Below are 17,886 nucleotides of genomic sequence, written 5' to 3' on the forward strand. Positions count from 1 at the left end.
AAACCCAAGGACATCAGGGGGGAAACACTTAAACAGCTCGTGAGAAAAATAACGACCGGAAGAGACAGAGGCCTAGAGGGTAAGAGGCAAAGAAATGGGACAACAGGCAGGCAGAGAGAGGAAGAGGAGGGGGCGGGAGGCGTGCGCGTGGCAGAGAGACAGCCACCTGGAAGAGAAGGGAGCCTCCGCAGAGGCGGCGGCGGCGGCGCCCGGGGCGGGGCCGGGGGCGGAGCCCTGGGCGGGGCCGGGGCCAGGGGCGGGGTCAAGCGCTGTGGTCTCGAGGGAGATGGCCCCGGCCCCTGGGAGGGCTCTCACTCCTTTTTGGAAAGGAACAAAGAAAGCGAAGTGCACAGAACACAGACCACAGTCACCAACCACTGTTGACCAAGCACATCCCGCGAGCTGCCCCCGGCCCTGACCCTGGGCTGGGGGGCGCTTCCCTCCGCGGCCCCCTCCCCAGAGAACAAACAATCGGCTCCAAAGACAACACGCTCGTTCCATGCAACTTACAGGGGCCCGGAGCAGGGGTCCAGGGATGGGGGCTTCAGCCGACAATGGACACGGGCCCTGGGCTGGGGGGGCCCCCAGGGTTGGGGGAGTTAAGCAGCCAGGATTGGGGGGGAAAGGGGAGAAACAGAAAACGTGGGTATTGTTCTCGGGTTGTGCTTTTCCAGGGGTATGGTCCAAGGGAGGTTAAACAACACGAGTAAGCAGGGCTCACGGCTTGTGGCCACAAGGCTGGGTGGTGGCTGGCCATGGCGTGGACTGGACGGGCCAAGGGAAATTCACAGGTGGTGCTGCCTTTCAACCTCCTCCTAAACCAGCAATTCCCAAGAGTCCTGGAGACGGGGGCTCCCTGGTGGGGCCTGTGAGTGCACTGCCGCCCCCTGGGCCTATGGCTCCCTGAGCTAAAACCTTACCCTCAAGTCCAGGGCAGTGGGGACCCAACGGCCCCTCCTCTCAGGGGAACGGAGATTCCTGGAGCCAGTGACCCTCCGGCCCTCCGATCCCGGAACCAGCCCCTTACTTCCCTAATTCCAATCCAACCCAAAGGAAAACCAGAAAGAAACACACAGACAGATGGACACTGACCAGACAAACAAGACCAGATACTGGGAAAGATCTGGGGTGTGGGCACAGATACATACAGACTTGGGGCTCTTCTGCGTGTGTGTGTGTGTGTGTGTGTGTGTGTGTGAGAGAGAGAGAGAGAGAGAGAGAGAGAAACTTGAGAGTTGAACAGCCGAGAGCTGCCCCAGATGCCTGCTTGGTGTCCGAGGGAGAGGGAGTAGGTGGGCGGGGCCTGGCTGCAGTGGGCGGGGGCTGTAACGAGACAGCACGAGACAGGCGCAGGACCCACCTGGGGCCCTCAGTAGGGCCGGTTGGCGTCCTTAGGCCGCTTTAGCTGGACTTTGAGGCGCTTCATGCCGATCTGGAAACCGTTCATGGCCTGGATGGCAGCCTGGGCGCTGGCCGGATTGTCGAAGCTCACAAAGCCTGAGACGAGAGGGGCGTGAGGCCTGGCCACGCAGCCGGCGCCCGTCCCCGGCTCCTCCTCGGCATGTCCCTACTTTCTCGAGCTATGGGAAATGCGCAGGAAGCTGCCTGGACCACGCGGAGCGTTCAGAGGGAATCTGGAGATTGACAGATTGAGTGAATGAACCCAGGCCAGCTCACACAAACTAGGACGCTCCTCCCAGCCTCCTTTGCAGCTTGGAGGACTGTGAACCTGAGTTCAGACTTGAACCTGAGTTCAACTTGGAGGACTGTGAACACCGGACCTCCACCACTGCGAGAACCTCAGGGCTTCTGAAGCAGGGAGGATGACAACGCTTTTTCTCTCCTGAAACAGCCTATCGAAGATGAGAAGGCAACGAGAGCCTGCTCGCTAGATCTGCTTGGGAAAAGCAAACAGCCGCAGCCGTGAGCCTATTGCAGACCTCGAGAAGTGTGCATTTGGCCAGCTAATAAGGAGAAAAGAGGAAGCTGTGATTTTCCTGGAGGAAAGGACAGGCCTGGGCAGCAGCTCATATGGGATGCTGAGTGTCTCAAAAATGGTTCTTGAATAGGCAGCATTGTGGTGCAGCAGGTGAAGCTGCCGCTTGCAAAGCTGGCATCCTATACCGGAGCTGCTGGTTCATGTCCTGGCTGCTCCACTTCTGATCCAGCTCCCTGCTAATGCACCTGGGAAGGCAGCAGAAGATGGCCCAAGTGCTTGGGTCCCTGCACCCATGTGAAAGACCAGGATGGAGTTTCTGCTTTCTGCTTCCTGGCTTTGGGGAGTGAACCAGAGGGTGGAAGATCTCTCCTCTCTCTCTCTCTCTCTCTCTCTCTGTCACTCTGCCTTTCAAATAAATAAATCTTTTTTAAAATTGGTTCTTTAAGGGGCGATTGCTGTGGCATAGTGGTTTGTAAAGCTGTTGCCTCCAGTGCCAGCATCCCATATGGGCGCCAGTTTGAGACCCAGCTGCTCCACTTCCAATCCAGCTCTCTGCTGTGGCCTGGGAAAGCAGTAGAGGATGGCCCAAGTCCTTGGGCCCCTGCACCCGCATGAGAGACCTGGAAGAAGCTCCTGGCTCCTGGCTTCGGATCAGCAGGGCTTCAGCCATTGCGGCCAGTTTGGGGAGTGAACCAGCAGATGGAAGACCTCTCTCTCTGCCTCTCCTTCTCTCTCTGTGCAACTCTTTCAAATAAAATAATCTTTTTTTAAAAAAATGGTTCTTTGGGGGCAGGCATTTTGCCCAGCAGTTAAGTAGATGCCACTTGGTGCTGTTGGGGTGCCTACATCCTACATTGGAGTGCCACATCTACCCCAGATTCCAGCTTCCTGGGAGGCAGCAGGCGATGGCTCAAGTACTTGGGTCTCTGCGCTCACATGGGAGACCCAGACTGAATTCTGGGCTCCTGGCTCTGGCTTGGCCCAGCTCCAGCTGTTGCAGCAGATGGGGACTGAACCAGCAGGTAGGACATCTCCCCCACCCTTGCTTTTCAATAAAAGAAAATGGAGGGGGAAAAAAACACATATTTTTGGCCAATGAAATATAAGACCTACTACAACCACAAATGCCTTCAGATGAATCAAACCTTGACCAGATTTGGAGTTTGGCCCCCAAAAAAGAGAAAACGTGCCATCTTTTTTTTTTTTTTTTTTTTTGGATTGTTGTATTCTTACCAAAACATTTGCTCTGATTGGTGGCCCGGTCAACAAAGACCTTGGCTGAGATGACGTGGCCAAAGGGGACAAACATCTGGAGGATCTCTGAATCGGTGAACTCCTGGGGCAGGTGGTAGATGAAGATATTGCAGCCGTCGGGGCCTGGGTGGCGGCAGAGACAGAGGAAGAGCTCAGGGCTTTGGAAACACAGTCAGGAGCCAAGGTCCCAGGGAAAGCAGATCCCGGAAGGAGCTGCCAATCCCAGTCCCCGACAGTGTGGGCCAGGACTGCAGCCCCTCCTCCCTACCCGCTTCCAGCCCCACACTTGGGGCAAGAGCTGGCCTTGGTGCAGGGCAAGAGGGAGTCCCGGAGCCCACAACAAGGGCCTGCCCGTCCTGGAAGGCCCTCGGCTAGGAGGGCCCGGCCCTGGCTGGCACCTTCTCGCTGCTGCTGCTGCTGCTGCTGTTGCTGCTGCTGCTGCTGCTGGGGAGGTGGCGGGGGCTGCTGGGCGACCAGGGCTGGAGGCTGCGGGAACGCAGGTGCGACCAGGCTGTAGGCTGCCGGGTAGGCTGCTGGCGTGGGGAGAACAGAGAGCCGGTGACACTGCCCAGACTCCAGGGACCCCCTCCAGCCAACCCCGGCTCCCTGCCCTGCCCAGCCAACAGCATCGATGGGGCTGGGAGGCTGCCAGGCAACGAGCTGCCTGGTCCTTGGATGCTCTGCCCCTAAAGACTCACCCGCACATGGGTGGCTTACCAGCTGAGCTTGGGGTGGGTGGCTGGCAGGGAGCCATGAGCCCCCAGCCTCGTGTGGGCCTCAGTTCCTCCTGCCACCTCTCCCCAAGACAGGGGCCAGGGCCGGCCCTCACCTGTGTAGTGCTGCATCCCCGCGTAGGCCTGCTGCAGGGGGTCCACGGGGGCCGCGGGGCTCTGGGCTGCAGGGAGCAGCACAGGACAGTGAGAGGCGGCCTGGCCCACGGCGGGAACCGCCCCTCCCCCCGCACCTCTCTGAGCAGAGGCTGGCAGGTGGCGGGGACGGGAGCCTCATCTGGGCATGGCGTGAGCAATGAGATGTAAGTGCACAAAGCAGTGGGAAGAAGGGGTGTGCCCAGCGCTGGGGAGGCTTGGATCTGACCCTTAGCTTGTAGGCCCAGCACGGGAAGGCGCAGCCCTGCCCAGGATGTCAGAGCAGGAGGAAGCACCCCAAAACCCCAAGGCTGGAGAGGGGAGGTGCGTCATGCCGCCGGAGATGGGCGTGGTGGCTGGGGCAGGGCTGGGCAGGCAGAGCGCCCCACCTGGGTAGGGGTGAACCCCGTTGGGATACAAAGCATCAGGGGCAGGCTGCCCAGTGGGCTGGGTGGGCACCGGGCTGTAGCCGTTGACGCCCAGGGCAGCAGGGATGGCAGAGACGGGCGTGGCAGCGATGGCAGGAGGGGTGCTGGTTCCTGGGGAGGAGAAAGCGACAGAGAAGAGAAGCAGACACACACACACAGAGATGCAGAGAACAAGTCAGCAAGGGCTGGGGGCGGGGCGCTGGGGGAGGAAGCAGGCCGCTTTCTGACCCCCGGCCCCTCCTGGACCTTCAGGCTTCCCCAGGCAAGCCCTGTGCCCCCTCCCCACCCCACCTGCAGCCAACGCTCCCTTGCCCCGCTACCTCTCCCGGGCCGTACCTGAGGAAGGGGTGATGGGGGTGGCGATGAGGCCGTTGGCGTTGATGGCGGCCATGTGCTGCATCTGCACAGCAGCCATGGTGGCCATGGGGCTGAGGTAGGCACTGTGAGCTGCTACCAGGGCCGCCTGCTGCTGCATGAGCTGGGGGGAGGCGGGGAGAGAGTGGGGCCAGCTCACCGCACCCTGGCCCGGCTCCCTCCCACCCTGAGCCTTAGCACTGGAAGCATGGAGGCAGGACACAGGGGGCTAGGAGGGACAGCCCCGGGGGGTCAGTGCTCACGGCCTGGGTGTAGGCGCTGTAGGCTCCAAACTGGAGGGCGATGGGGCTGAACATGCCCAGCTGGGTGGCCACCTGCTGCATCCGCCGGAGACCGCGCTCCTTCTCCGTGTCAGCAAACTTCACCACCAGGCTGGAGGAGGCACCCTGGGCCCGGGTCCCCGCGTGCAGGTCAGAGGCACGGAGCTCAGGTGTCCCTCCCTAGACCCTTGGGACTGGCCTCGGCGCTACCCCGACGGCTTGGCCTCTTGGGAGAGCCTGCCTGAGTCTCCCCATGGTGCCTACGCACCCTCACCGTGCCTGTGTCCACTGGGGAGATTTTAACGGCACCTCTGCCTGCGCTAGGAGGTGCGTGAACCAGGCACCAGGCACCGGAGGCCCTTCTGCCGGGGCAAGGTTTCGGGATTGGGCATAAGGGGCAGCCTGCCCTGGGCGGCTCCTGCCTTGCGGTCGCCCCGCCTCTCTTACCGCCAAGCCTCCCCAGTCCCCTCGTAGCCCCTGGCCTCAGGTGTGAACCTCAGCCTGGGCCAAACTAAAGCCAAAGTGGATTGTCACAGAGCCCTGGAATTGGGACCCGGATGGGGCCCAGGGTCATTTCACGAGGCCACATCCGAATACCCGAATACCCACCGAATGCTCGCTGAGAGCCCAGGCCACCTTAGAGGCACGCGGGGCTACGGCCGCAGCAAAGCAGGTGCGGGAAAGAGAGGGGAGGAGAGAGCAGGGCTGAGGCTCGGAGGCGGCAGGAGAGGAGGGGGAAGGAACCGAGTGAGCACGCGGGTTGGCCCTAGGAGTGGGAACGGATCTGAAATGTGAGGGGTTCCCCTGCCAGAACACTCCTTCGGCCGGAAGTCTCAGGTCCTGACTGGCACCCTTCTCGGCCAGCGCCCGGCTGGCAAAGGCAGCCCCAAGGGAGGGCAGCAGGGCTCACCGGCAGCGTCCGGCTGCTGTGAAGGGTGTTGATGGCTGCCTGGGCCTCGGCGTGGGTCTGGAACTTCACGAAGGCGCAGCCTAGAGGGGCAGAGATGCAGGAGGACAAGGGCGCGCACAGCGCCCCCGGGGAGCTCGCCGCCCGCCGGAGGAAGCGGCGGGGAGGGGGCGGGGCGGGGCTACCTTTGCTGGTGCCGTCGGGCCCGCGGAGCACGGTGCACTCGTCTATGGTCCCGAAAGGCTCGAACATCTTGCGGACGTCCTCATCTGTCTGCTGCTTCCCTAGCATCCCCACAAAGAGCTTCCGGTCTTCTGGGTGGGGAGGGGACAGGAGGAGGGGCGTGCTCAGGGCCTCCTGGCTGTTTTTTCAGCCCGGTCACCTCCTTCCCTGTAACTTCTAAGGCTACTTCCGGACCCCAGGGCCCAGGGGATGTAGAGGGTGACAGCCGGGGAATGGGGTATAGAGTGTACACAGTGCTCATCCCAGTGCTGAAGACCTACAGGCCACTCTGGGCCTGTTTTGCCATCTCTACAATGGGCCAGCTCTCACCCCCTCTAGCTACACTGCCTCCAATCCCCACCTCGACCAGGAACCCTTCATAGAATTGTCAGAGTTTTTATTTATTTATTTTCCCTAAAGAAAGGCTACGCCAAGTCCTGGGTCTAGGGCTGGGGAGAGAAGGGCCAAGTTCAAAGGTACAGGACCTACCTCCTCGACTCTCGCTGTCGGCTGGCTTGACTTGGATCGGCCTGTTCATCTATAGGAGAGAAGAGAAGGCAGCTGCGGGGGAACCTCCTCTCTCCCCCTGCCCCCGACCAAAGGGAGGTAGACCCAGACCCAGACCCTGGTGTCTCCTCAGCTTCTAGACTCCCGACGGGAGGGAAAGGACAAGGCCTGATCCCATCTAGGATTAGACCTGGAGATTAGAAACAGTGGAGCAAGAGGGTGGCCAGGAGGATGCTTGTGGGAAATACCCCAGGCTCAGGCGGGGCCCCCGACAACTGGGCCAGGGGCAGATGTGGCTCCCACTGGCGTAGAAGGGGGGGCCTCCCCACAGGACCCGATCCTGAGACAGAGCCCAACCAACAGGCTACTCCAAGAGCTGCCTCAGTTCTCCAAAGTGGGAGGCCATAAAGGCTACCCCATGATGAAGCCTCAAGAGGGACTCTAGACCCAGGGAGACCCCACAGAAACCCCGACTTCCTTCTGACCCCTGGAGGTGTGTCTGCCTCTTCTTCTGCCCCCCTACACCCCTTGACCCCAGGGGGAAGGCACTCGGGCAGCACAAAGGGAGCAGATGCCCAGTCTCCGTAGCAACGGGAGAATGCGCACCATGGCAACCGCCCACTCAGCCTGATTTATCCATCCCCGTCGCCCTGGCGACCGTGGTGACGTCATCACTTCTGCTGCTCCACACACCCGGAGAAGGAGTGGGGAGGGGGTGGGAACTGGGTATGCTGGGGTGGAGGAGTTGGTGGGGGCTGGGAGGTGGGGGAAGGGCCCCAGAAAGCTCCCTGATTCTGGAGGGAGGTGAGCAGAGCAGGCCCTGCATGGCCCACACTGTCCTCCCTCCTCCCTCCTCCAGAGCAAGTCCTTGGTGTCTAGAGGGGGCCGAGCCCACCGCAAGGAGCAGAGGCCGTCCCATGCTCTTCCGCCATCCTCCCTGCAAAGCGCTGCCCTGTCCCGAGCCCTGCAGTGTCTCCCTTTGTTCGGTCTTCAGTGAGAACACAGGCATTCCAAGTTCCACTCTCCATGTTCCTGTCTGGCGAGAGGACTTGGAAATGACTCCCACAGGTTGCTTTCTCTAAGCAGGGTGGGCAGCCCCGTGGGCACTGGAGAGGGGGGACCAGGCCTGAGAACTGAGTGTCTGAGCACATTTTGCTGTGAGTATCCGGGATTTTGCCTGCTGGGGCCACACCTGGTCGCCCCACTCATAGGATGATGGGACAGTCCCAGGTCCACGGACCAAAAAAAATTCAAATACAGTAAACCGTTCATTCAGAGGGTGGGGCTGGAGGTACTCTAGAGAGAGGGGCCCTGTCTTGGGAGTCGAGAGAGCTGGTTTTGAGGACTGCTCATGAGGGGGTGACCTCAGACAAACCACTTCTCTCTGGACCCAACTCATCTCCAATACGAGGGGGCAGATCAGGCCGTCTCTAGTCAGGTGCTCTTCCGCTCCAGTGTCCCAGCATCTGGACACCTCGCTTAGCACACAGGTGTGAAATAATTGTTGCCCCTGTCCCTGTGTCACTCCTGACCCTTGTCCCAGCTATCAGAGCGTGCCAGTCAGCAGGGATCAAGTCTAAGCCCCACCCCAAAGGATGCTCATCCTGAGGCCCCGCCCCACCTCGGGGCGAGGGGGGGGGGTGTGTGGAGGCCTGAGCGCAGCTGGTGGGGGAGGGTCACAGTCACACAAATCCTCTGGCCACTCTGTCCCCTCCCCTCCCCCCACGACTTTATCTCCCAGCAATCCGGGATTATCCCATCCAAGGTTCAATCTCCTCAGGGATGTGTGTGTGGGTGGAGGCAAGGCACGGGGTCAGCCGCTCGGGTTTGTGCTCCTGCTCTTCTGCACTCTGGCTGGAGTGACCAGGAGATTCCCTCACAGGCAGCCCCACGCCACAAGAACAGAATCGGAACCAGGGTCACAGGGTGGGGGCATCCTCGAGCCTGGCACTAACCCGCTCCACGGCCCCCTGGGGTTCTGCAGAAATAGCCTGTCCCTAAACACAGAGACACGCACAGGTACCCAGACTAAGGCAAGGATCACGCTGACGCGGGGGCCCCCCAGCCAGCCCCAGCCCCAGCCTCCTCCCTGGCCCGGTGCTTCCTGTGGGAAGCTCAGCTTTGTTAGCTCTGCTCGGCACACCTGCCCCCTCCCCTGAGTGCAGCTGTGCCCTGTTTACCTGGCAACCTGCTCGAGGCGGCGCCTTGCCTTCCTAGCTACCACCCACCAGGTGATGGCGCCTCCCCAGGGCTTCCCAAAGAAGCAGGGACTATTTCGACCCCACCAAGCATCGCTGTGCCCCCAGCTTTCTCACCAACAGCACAGACCTCACTTCCAGCAAGAGTTCATCATCCTCACAAAATCTAATTCTCTTATGGGCACAGGCCTGGAGCCCTGTCGCTCCTGGCTCCAGTGTCCCAGGTCACAGACAGGTCCGCTCCGTGGGACCAGGAGCCACCTCCCCTGCTGCAAGCTGACAGGGATGGCCCATGTCGGGATTTTTTGTCCAGAGTGGCAGGGGAAAGATAGGCCAGACAGGTGGCCCTCTCGTCACGGCCTCCAGGAGGCCACACCCTGCTCACGGGACAGATCCAGGCATCTGTGGCAGAGCTGCTCCAGGGAGCTCTCAGATGAGAGAAGAGGGAATGAGACTCAACAGCCACAGGCCCAGCCCCTATTCTCTCTCGTTGCGGCCCAAAATATCATCCCAGTATGGTGGCATCTTCTAGATTCTGGGGTGACAACGCTGGGGAGAAAGGAGAGAGGCGGAACAGCCCTACTAAAACAGACCCTGATGATTGGACGTAAGAAGGACTTCCCGACAGCAGTGTGCGGGAGCTGACACACTGCGTGCGCGCGCACACACACACACACACACAGACTGGGGGCAAGCCAGGGGTAACGAGTGCGGGGACACAAGGGAACAGGTGGGACATTTGCTCCCTTCCACTGCCCTGGGTCTGCTCCCTCAGGCCATTAGACTGGGGGTCCCCCTTGGAGGATGGAATCCCTCCTTTCCTGCTGGAAGCTTCCGGGTGCCTCTGGATTCTGTCCCTTTGGGCAAGGGCAAAATCAAGGGTCAGCGTCACCTGGGAGCCCAGGAGCAGGGCTAGGAAATCATTAACCTGGGCGCCCTTCTCCCTCACCCCCAAGCTGCACACAGGATGGAGCTCTGCCCGAGCCACGCAGGCAGCTGCAAGCCAGACAGTGCAGACGCCCCGGCTGGCACACACAGACCAGAGCCAGTCCCCTCACTCCAGTCCCCGCTCCCAGCTCTCTTTTTCTGCCTCCATCTCTTCCCCTCTTCTGGGTTCGGAGGGGGGCCTCCCCTCTCCTAAAGGTAGAGAGACACAGAAAACCAGACGCTGATTTGGGAGGAGAGGCAAAGTTGGGACCAGATGGGAACCAGGCTTCCCAGGGAGGTAGTGCCCACACCCCCACACATCTGGCCTGCTGGGTGCTCACATGCGTGCGTGCAGGAGCACACGCCTGCCCTGGATCCCGGGCCTGCTCACACACGTGCATGGGCCATGCTGTTCTTGCCACTGACTGGGATGAGACAGTTGGGGGCGAGGTCTGGATTTGCTTTCCTAGCCCTACTCCAGGGCTGAGGCCATGGAGGGTGGGGTCCTGGCCCTATGAAGGGACTGAAGCCGGGGGCGTTTGAAGCGGTTCTGGTTTTCCTTGATGGTCTCCTTTCCCCATCTCTGTTGTCTGTTTCTCTCCTGGGAGGAGAGACCCCACAGGCATCCTGCGCCACTTCCCACATAGGGGAGGAGTCGACGCCTGGACAGCTGTGTGCCCAGCTCTCAAACCACGCTGAGCAAATGTTTGCTGAAGGCAGGGGTAGAGTTGGGTCTCAGGAAGTACCTCCTGGGATGTGAGGTCTGGGAGAAAGCAGATACGGGGAGGGAGGAGGCCAGCCTTCCTGCCCAAGGTCCACAACCAGGGGGCAGTCTGAGAGCCTTGATTCCTGCCCTCGGTCGCCCACCCAGGTTCAGGACAATTGGCAAGGCCAGCTAAGGGCAAGAGACAGGGAGAGCTGTGGCCTTGCAGGCGGGAGGCTGCAGCAGCGTCGCCTGTGCCTCCCTAAAATCACACTGGGCAGGCTCAGGCCTCAAAGTCCACCTTGACATCGGCCACTCTCTGGCCCCGGGCCTTGGTCTGCTCTGCTGCCCTGGGGCTCTTCCTGGGAGACCCGAGGGGGAGCTGTCTGAGCTCAGAAACTAGCTCCGAGATGCCAGTCCAGGAGGCACCAGCTGCCTGTTCTCAGGCCGTGGGCACCCCTCCCCCGCCTCCCCATCACCCAGGCTGCCTCTCCAGAGCCACAAAAGAGTGCCTGGGGGCCTCCTGCTCACCCTGACCCACACCTGGCACCCACAGTCTTCTCCTGACACCTCCATATCAGTGAAGCCCCCAACCCCGTGTTGCCCCCTGGGCAGGCTGGTTCGTGGGGAAGGCGCTTGCCTGCTCCTGGCGAATGTCACGTTTACTCTGCTGGGTAAGAAATGCGTGCATTCAGGGCCAGAACAAGGGGTGCAGCACAGACAGAGGGACTTCCTGGTCAGAGGAGGTGGGACATGTGCTCAGGGTCTTGGGCGGGTGGCGGTCAGCCCGCTGGCCCTGCGGAGGGCGAGACTCACCCCTGGCAGTGTCTTCTGTTCGTGCAGGGCGCTCTGGGCCTTCAGGGCTGAATCGCGGGCACAGTATGTCAGGAAGGCACATCCTGGGGAGGGCCACAGGCAGACAGACAGGGTGCGGGTGAGTCCCTGGTCTCCCCTCCCCCAGGAACCTGAGGACCAGGAAGCTTTTCCCTCTCTGCTGTCTTCCGTGTGCTGGGGCCAGCAGGTGTCTGGCCAGGGGTCGACACCTGCCCAGACGTGGGGCAGAGACCAGAGGCCTCCGTGCTCGTGGGGATGGGAGAGGGAGGATGCTCGGGGCCCTCCGGAGATGGGGCTCTATGGGGCGCTGGGGGAGAAGGGAGGAGCATGTAGAGTGTGAGGTGTTCTGTCTGCCTCCCTCCATCTTGGTCACCGTTGCCCCTCTCCTCCCTTCAATGCTCCGCAACTCCACAGGAGGCAGGTGGAGGGTGGAGAGAGGAGCAGTGAGCCGGAAGTGCCTCTTCCCTGGGCCCGGTGGAGGGAGGGAGGGAGGGGAGGAGGGAAGGAAGGAATGAGCCCCTGGGATCCCAGTGCTTGGAGCTCTCCCAGTCTGGGCCCTTGGCTGGCTGTGCTGAGCCAGACATGGGACAGGCCCGCGGAGCATCCTTCCTCTCTGAACTTCACAAACCTCTGCCTCCATGCGCTGTTCCTCAGGTCCCTCCCTCCAGCCCTGGCTGTCCTGCCCAGGCATTGCCACTCCTCCAGGTTGAGCACCTGACCCTGTGTCCCAACCCCCATCCCAACATTTATCTGAGGCTTCTTGGAGCCTGGGTCTTACACACACACACACACACCTGCCCAGCTCCTTATCTTCCAAACCATCTCTCTCATTTCTCAGTCATTTCTTGAGTTCAACCCAACCCCCCAGCCCCTGGGACGCACATCTCTGCAGCCCTCTTGACAAGTCTTCACTCCAAAGAGGCCCTCGGCAGTCCTTGGTCCTGGAGCCCCCTGGTTGGTCACTCTAGCTGAGCCCTCTTCAAGCCAGCCTCTCTAACCCCGAGCTCAGCTCCTTCCGAGCCAGCCTGCTCCAACCACTCTTCCCCCGCCCAGCCCCCCATCCCACCCCCGAAGCCTCTCCAGCCTGGCTGGACCCCTCACCCTTGTGCAGCCCGGTGTACTTGTCCTTGATGACAGTCAGTTCGAAGATCCGGCCAAACTGCTCGAAGATGGGCTTCAGGTCCTTTTCCTCCAGATGCCTCGGGATCTGCCCCACAAACAGCTTGATGGCATCCGGCTCCTTCATCGGGGCGGCCCAGGAGGAGGGGCCGAGGGGAGCAGGGAGAGGCCCACAGGCCAGGGGGAGCTGCCCAGCAAGGAGGTGAGTGATGGGGGCTGGGGGCCCAGCCGGGGCTGGCTTTCTCAGTGGCCCCTAAGCGAGCTGCCGAGCAGAGGGGGTGCTCTTCACACAAAGGAGGCCCTGAAGTTGAGGGCCAGGGGTCAGGGGTCTAGGCAGATGGTGTCAAGCCGCCAGGGGGCATAGCCCAAACAAATGATCCCCCTCCCAGAGACCTGGGCAAATGTCCCAGGGAGGGGTCAGTGTGGCAGAGACCTGGAGGGCTAGGGTGGTAGCAGGGGCGCTGGGCTTGGAGTGGGATTGGGGGGTGGGGTAGGGGCTTGAGGGTACAGAGGGTACAGAGAGGAGTGGGGGTGGGGAAAAGGGCCTGAGGGGCGTGATGGGGTGGAGACTGAGGGGTTAGGGGCCTGGTGTGGTTGTCAGCAGCGTCAGTGAGGGGGCCCACTCCTGATGTGGGGCAGGTGGAGCTCTCGTTGGCTTCCCCGGGGAAGACACCTCCCCTGTGGCTGATCCTTCTGCTGGGTCCGAAGATCCCTGATGCCAGAAGCTTGATCTCTGATGGCGGCAGGGCTCCAGGGGTCCCTTCTGCCCTGCCGCCCCCCTTCAGGTCCTCCCCTCAGCCCCCCTCCCACCCCCACCCCGGTCCCAGGTCCCCGGGCCTGGGCTGCTGCCGGCTGCTCCCGCCGCTGGGGCTGCCTGCCTTCCCGGTCACCTGGGTCCCGGAGCTCTGCTCTCCGGCCGCGCTCTCCTCAACAAAAACCTCCCCCCTCCACACCCCCCTCCCCACTCCCACCTCCTTTCCCCTGACATCAGTGATGTCAGTCTCAGGGGTAGAATACAAATTCTCTACCCTGGAGAGGGACGCACAATCCAGGCAAGAGCCACGCCCTCTGCCTATCTCCATCCTCCGTGACTCCCTTCCCGCCCCCAGAAGAGCAGCTGGTCCTGTTGATAATGGCCCTTCCCCCAGCTTACTCCCCAGTTGGGAGTTGGGCAAGGCACTAAGATGGAGAATTTATAGAGGAGCCCTAAGGTGGGGTCCATTGTTCCGGGGGCTGGAGCTGTCCCCGGTGCTGGAAGAGAAGACCCAGGAGCTGGGAGCTGGGGGGTGGGGGTGGGGGGGTGAGGGAGAGGGGAGCCTGACATCTGGGGAGCCAAGAAAAGAAATCAGGGGAAAGAAAATAGAACAGAGGAGTCGGACAGCTTGAAGAGGAAGGAGGGAGATACAGACAGGGGAGGGGGCGGCAGGGGGGCAGGTCGCAGAGTTGGGGGGGGGGAGGGAAGAGGGATAGAGAGGAAACCAGGAAGGGAGGTGGGGAAGGGGAGGGCAGGGGTGAGGTGAGTGTAGGTAGAACTGTCTATTTTCCAGAAAAGGAACCAAGGGAAACTCTAGCTCCGCCGGCACCCCCTGCTCCCTCTCTGGGGGGGTTGTGTGTACAAGTGCGTGGGCGGGAGCTCGCGCTCACTTGTAAGCTCCTTGAAGCCCGGGGCTGGGCAGAATTCAGCACCTGACTGTTCATGTCTAGCACGGGGCCTTGCTCGGGCACAGTGGGTGCTTTACCAAACACTTCATGCGAAGAACTCCAGAGGACCCACGGTTCCTGGTCCTGCGGGAAGAGCCACAGCCTTGAAGCTGCGGGCGGAGAACCCCACTGGCTCCTTCACTTGCTTCTGCTTTCCGTGGGTTTCTTGAGTGGAACTCTAATGGAGGCAGGCAGCAAAGAGGAGCTGGGGAGGGGGAGCCCATGGGGGCGCCACGACGCCCCGAAACAGCTATCCTGTGGGTGACCCCCACACTCCATAATCTGAAGGGAGCCTGACCCCTGCCCGCGCTGGGCCCACTCACCTGGCTGCAGGAGGCGCCTGCTGGCATGCAACCTCCTGGGGCCACAGGGAGCCGCCTGGCTTTCCCTCAGGTGCTCACTGACTGGGGTCCACGCACCCTTCCTCTGCCATTCCCTTCTTCGCCCCGCATGAGGCTGATGTCTCCATGGTGGTATTGGGGTCTCCAGGACGTGTCCTGGTGGAGTCCCTGGGCGCTCACGGCAGGCAGGTCCCTCTCCTAGAGGTGAAATAATAACAGCACTTTATGGCACTTACAGGGTCCCAGGCACTGTCCCAAGTGCTTCACACTTGCTCCTTCCACTTTCGCCACCACCCTATGATACAGGTTCTGGCCTTATCTCCAACCACAGATGAAGAAGCTAAGGTTCAGGGAAATTAAATAACCCGCCCGAGTCCATGCGGCAGGAAGGAGGCAGAGCTGGGGTCGGCAGGAAGGAGGCAGAGCTGGGGTCGGAGACAGGCAGCCTGGCTCCCGAGTCACGCATTTAATTAGAAATTTTATGTGCGAGGCAGTGGGGGGCCGCAGGGGCGGGGGGAGACTCAAGGCAAGCCCTTCCACTGGCTCACTGGCCAAATGCTCACATCAACCATTCCTCTTGGGTATGGGACCAGTGTTGAGCCTGGTCCCCCCTCCCCTTCTGTCCTCAGGGGAGCTGTTGCTGGTGAGAAATACTCCTTCCTTCTACTCCTGGAGTCCCTGTTGACCACCAGCTATCCTCCTTAGCCTGGGTTTCTGTGGCCTGGAGCCACTTTCTGCTCTGTGCCTGTGTTCCAGTGAACATGTATGTATGTGTGTGCACCTGGTTACACTTCCTCCTATGAATTCTCAGGTCTGCCCGGTAGGGTGAGACGGGGGTGGGGTGGGAGAGGTGGAAGATGTGATGGGGGGCAGGGGGCAGGGTGTCAAAAAGTGAAAACACTTCTCCAAATTAACTTTTTCCTCATCTGCCCCACCCCCAGTCTTGCTTCCTTGGCTTCTAATCTGATCTCGGTATTTATGGAGATGCTAAACAGATCACGCCCTCTGAGGAAGAAGGGGAAGACCCCACAGCCCCGCTGATCTCATTACTCTGTGTCTTCTCAGCAGATCTGCCGCCTTGCTGCTTGTTCAGGCTTGGGGCTAATCATATTAATTGAACTATTAAACAGTCACAGAAATGAATTACAATGAGTTCCCTTCATTCCTCCCTGTCAGTAATTGGGGAGACAGCAGGGGATAGTGAAGTGTCTCCTTCTCTTGGCCTGAGATCCCAAGAGCGGAGGTGTCGGGGAGCAGAGAGGCAGGGTTGGGGGTAGAAGACCCTCCTTGCTGAGCAACTGTGGGCTCATCTCTGAAGCTCTTCTGGGCCATAGGTGATGGGAACCTGGTGGGGTAGAGATGAGGAAAAGCTCTGTGGCCCAGAGGCCCATCCTGGGCCCTTTCTCTCCAGGAAGAATCTCGAGAAATGAGGGCCTGGAGATGAGGCTGCCAACGCCTAGTTCCTGCAAGAGACTTTCTCTGCCCACCCTCCCCAAGCCCGCCCTCTGTCTTACTTCTCCGCAGTCAGGTTTTATGGAGCTGCCCTCCACACACACAGTGACTGGGAGTGGGTGGGCCACCTGCACCCATATCAGAGTGCCTAGTTCCAGGCCTGGCTAGTTCCTGCTACAACCCCTGGGACATGGTGGAAAATGGCCCAAGTATTTGGGTTCCCACCACCCGCATAGGAGACCAGGATGGAGTTTCTGCTCTAGCCTTTGCTGTGGCGGGCATTTGGGGAGTGAAACAGCAATGGGACATCTCTCTCTTTCTCTCTGTCTCTAGCTCTTTCTCTCCTTCTGTAACTCTGACTTTCAAATAAATAAATAACTTAAAAATAACAAAAAGCAAAAGAGAGAGAGAGATTACTGGCTCGACAAAGGGAGAGCTGTGTTCCTGGTCTCAGATTCCTAGGAAATGAAAAATGTTGGATAATGGGGATATTTGTGAGAAAGGGCAAAATATGGTGGTATAGGTATGCAGAGTGTTTAGTTATCAAACACTTGCTGCCTTCACAAAGGGAAGACTTTCATGGCAGACTTAGTGAGAGTGCAGAGACTTGGTTGTGTAACTTTCCTGCTCTCAAGTGGGACGGTGACACCGGCCAGCACGGTATGTACTAGCAAGTACTGAGAAGCCGTCAGGAAGGAACAGTAGCCTCTCTCATACATGGGCCTTTGGGCCATCCGGTGTAACCCAGCAACAAAGACTTCATGGATTCTGGAAACACGAGAACGTCATACACTAGCCACAGAAGCACACCAGCTGCTTCTACATGGGAGTGGGACCCGAGAGCCGTGAGTGTGTGCGAGGGCAGAGGTCAGCCAGTCCAGATTCCCACATTGATATAATGCAAACCACATACATAATTCTTGGATTTCTAGTAGCCACATTAAAAAAGTAAACAGAAGGCCGGCGCCGCGGCTCAATAGGCTTATCCTCCGCCTTGCGGCGCCGGCACACCAGGTTCTAGTCCCGGTCGGGGCGCCAGATTCTGTCCCGGTTGCCCCTCTTCCAGGCCAGCTCTCTGCTATGGCCCGGGAAGGCAGTGGAGGATGGCCCAAGTCCTTGGGCCCTGCACCCGCATGGGAGACCAGGAGAAGCACCTGGCTCCTGGCTTCGCATCAGCGCGATGCGCTGGCCGCAGTGTGCCAGCCGCGGCGGCCATTGGAGGGTGAACCAACGGCAAACGGAAGACCTTTCTCTCTGTCTCTCTCTCTCACTGTCCACTCTGCCTGTCAAAAAAAAAAAAAAGTAAACAGAAACAAGTGAAATGACTTTTAACAATACATTTCCCTCTCTCTTTTTAAAGATTTATTTATTTTGAAAGAGTTACAGAGAGAGAAGAGACAAAGAGAGATCTTTCATCTGTGAGTTCACTCCCCAGACAGCCAGGGCTGGGCCAGGCTGAAGCCAGGAGCCAGGAGTTTCATCCAAATCTTCCACATGGGTGGCACGGGCCCAAATACTTGGGCCATCTTCTGCTGCTTTTCCCAGGCCATGGGCTGGGAGCTGGATCTGAAGTGGAGCAGCCAGGACATGAACGGGCACCCATATGGGATGCCAGTGTTGCAGGCAGTGGCTCCACAATGCCAGCCTCCAATGATACATTTTATTTAACTTGATATATTCAAAATACTATTTCTTTTCTTTTTAAAAAGATTTATTTATTTGCAGGGCAGAGATACAGAGAGAGAGAGACAGAGACAGAGACAGAGAGATCAAGATCTTCCATCTGCTGGTTCACTCTCCAAATGGCCGCAACGGCTGGGGCTGGGCCAGGCAGAAGCCAGGAGCCAGGAGCT

The 17,886-nt window shown here is 59.9% G+C and overlaps 1 protein-coding gene across 46 annotated transcripts; it reads right to left on the reverse strand.

The window, feature by feature from the left end:
• Positions 1-1,369: 1,369 nt before the first annotated feature.
• Positions 1,370-12,666, reverse strand: CELF3 (CUGBP Elav-like family member 3). Of its 46 annotated transcripts, none has more exons than XM_062193567.1 (13): positions 12,522-12,666; positions 11,403-11,485; positions 6,741-6,789; positions 6,215-6,340; positions 6,033-6,112; positions 5,108-5,248; positions 4,824-4,965; positions 4,449-4,598; positions 4,017-4,088; positions 3,665-3,723; positions 3,592-3,610; positions 3,233-3,316; positions 1,370-1,497 (listed from the first exon to the last, which is right to left on the reverse strand). In XM_062193567.1, exons 1-13 carry the CDS (start codon positions 12,664-12,666, stop codon positions 1,370-1,372), a joined length of 1,278 nt encoding a protein of 425 aa, XP_062049551.1. The 46 variants fall into 46 exon arrangements, with proteins under 46 accessions (XP_062049551.1, XP_062049531.1, XP_062049550.1 ...); XM_062193547.1 differs by having other exon boundaries at positions 3,173-3,316; XM_062193566.1 differs by having other exon boundaries at positions 3,665-3,726.
• Between the last annotated feature and the right edge of the window lie 5,220 nt (positions 12,667-17,886).

The sequence above is a fragment of the Lepus europaeus genome, chromosome 5 (assembly GCF_033115175.1).
Source record: "Lepus europaeus isolate LE1 chromosome 5, mLepTim1.pri, whole genome shotgun sequence".
In the NCBI taxonomy this organism is placed as follows: Eukaryota; Metazoa; Chordata; class Mammalia; order Lagomorpha; family Leporidae; genus Lepus; species Lepus europaeus.

What these genes read in the sequence shown, in the direction of transcription:
- CELF3 (XM_062193590.1), bottom strand. Translation starts at nt 12,666, where the DNA reads ATGAAGGAGCCGGATGCCATCAAGCTGTTTGTGGGGCAGATCCCGAGG. An exon ending in AACAGAAGACACTGCCAGGG is followed by an intron (nt 6,790 to 11,402) that starts GTGAGTCTCGCC and finishes TCTCTCCTATAG; the next exon opens with ATGAACAGGCCGATCCAAGT. An exon ending in ACAGCGCCTACACCCAGGCC is followed by an intron (nt 4,966 to 5,104) that starts GTGAGCACTGAC and finishes GCCTCCCCCCAG; the next exon opens with CTCATGCAGCAGCAGGCGGC.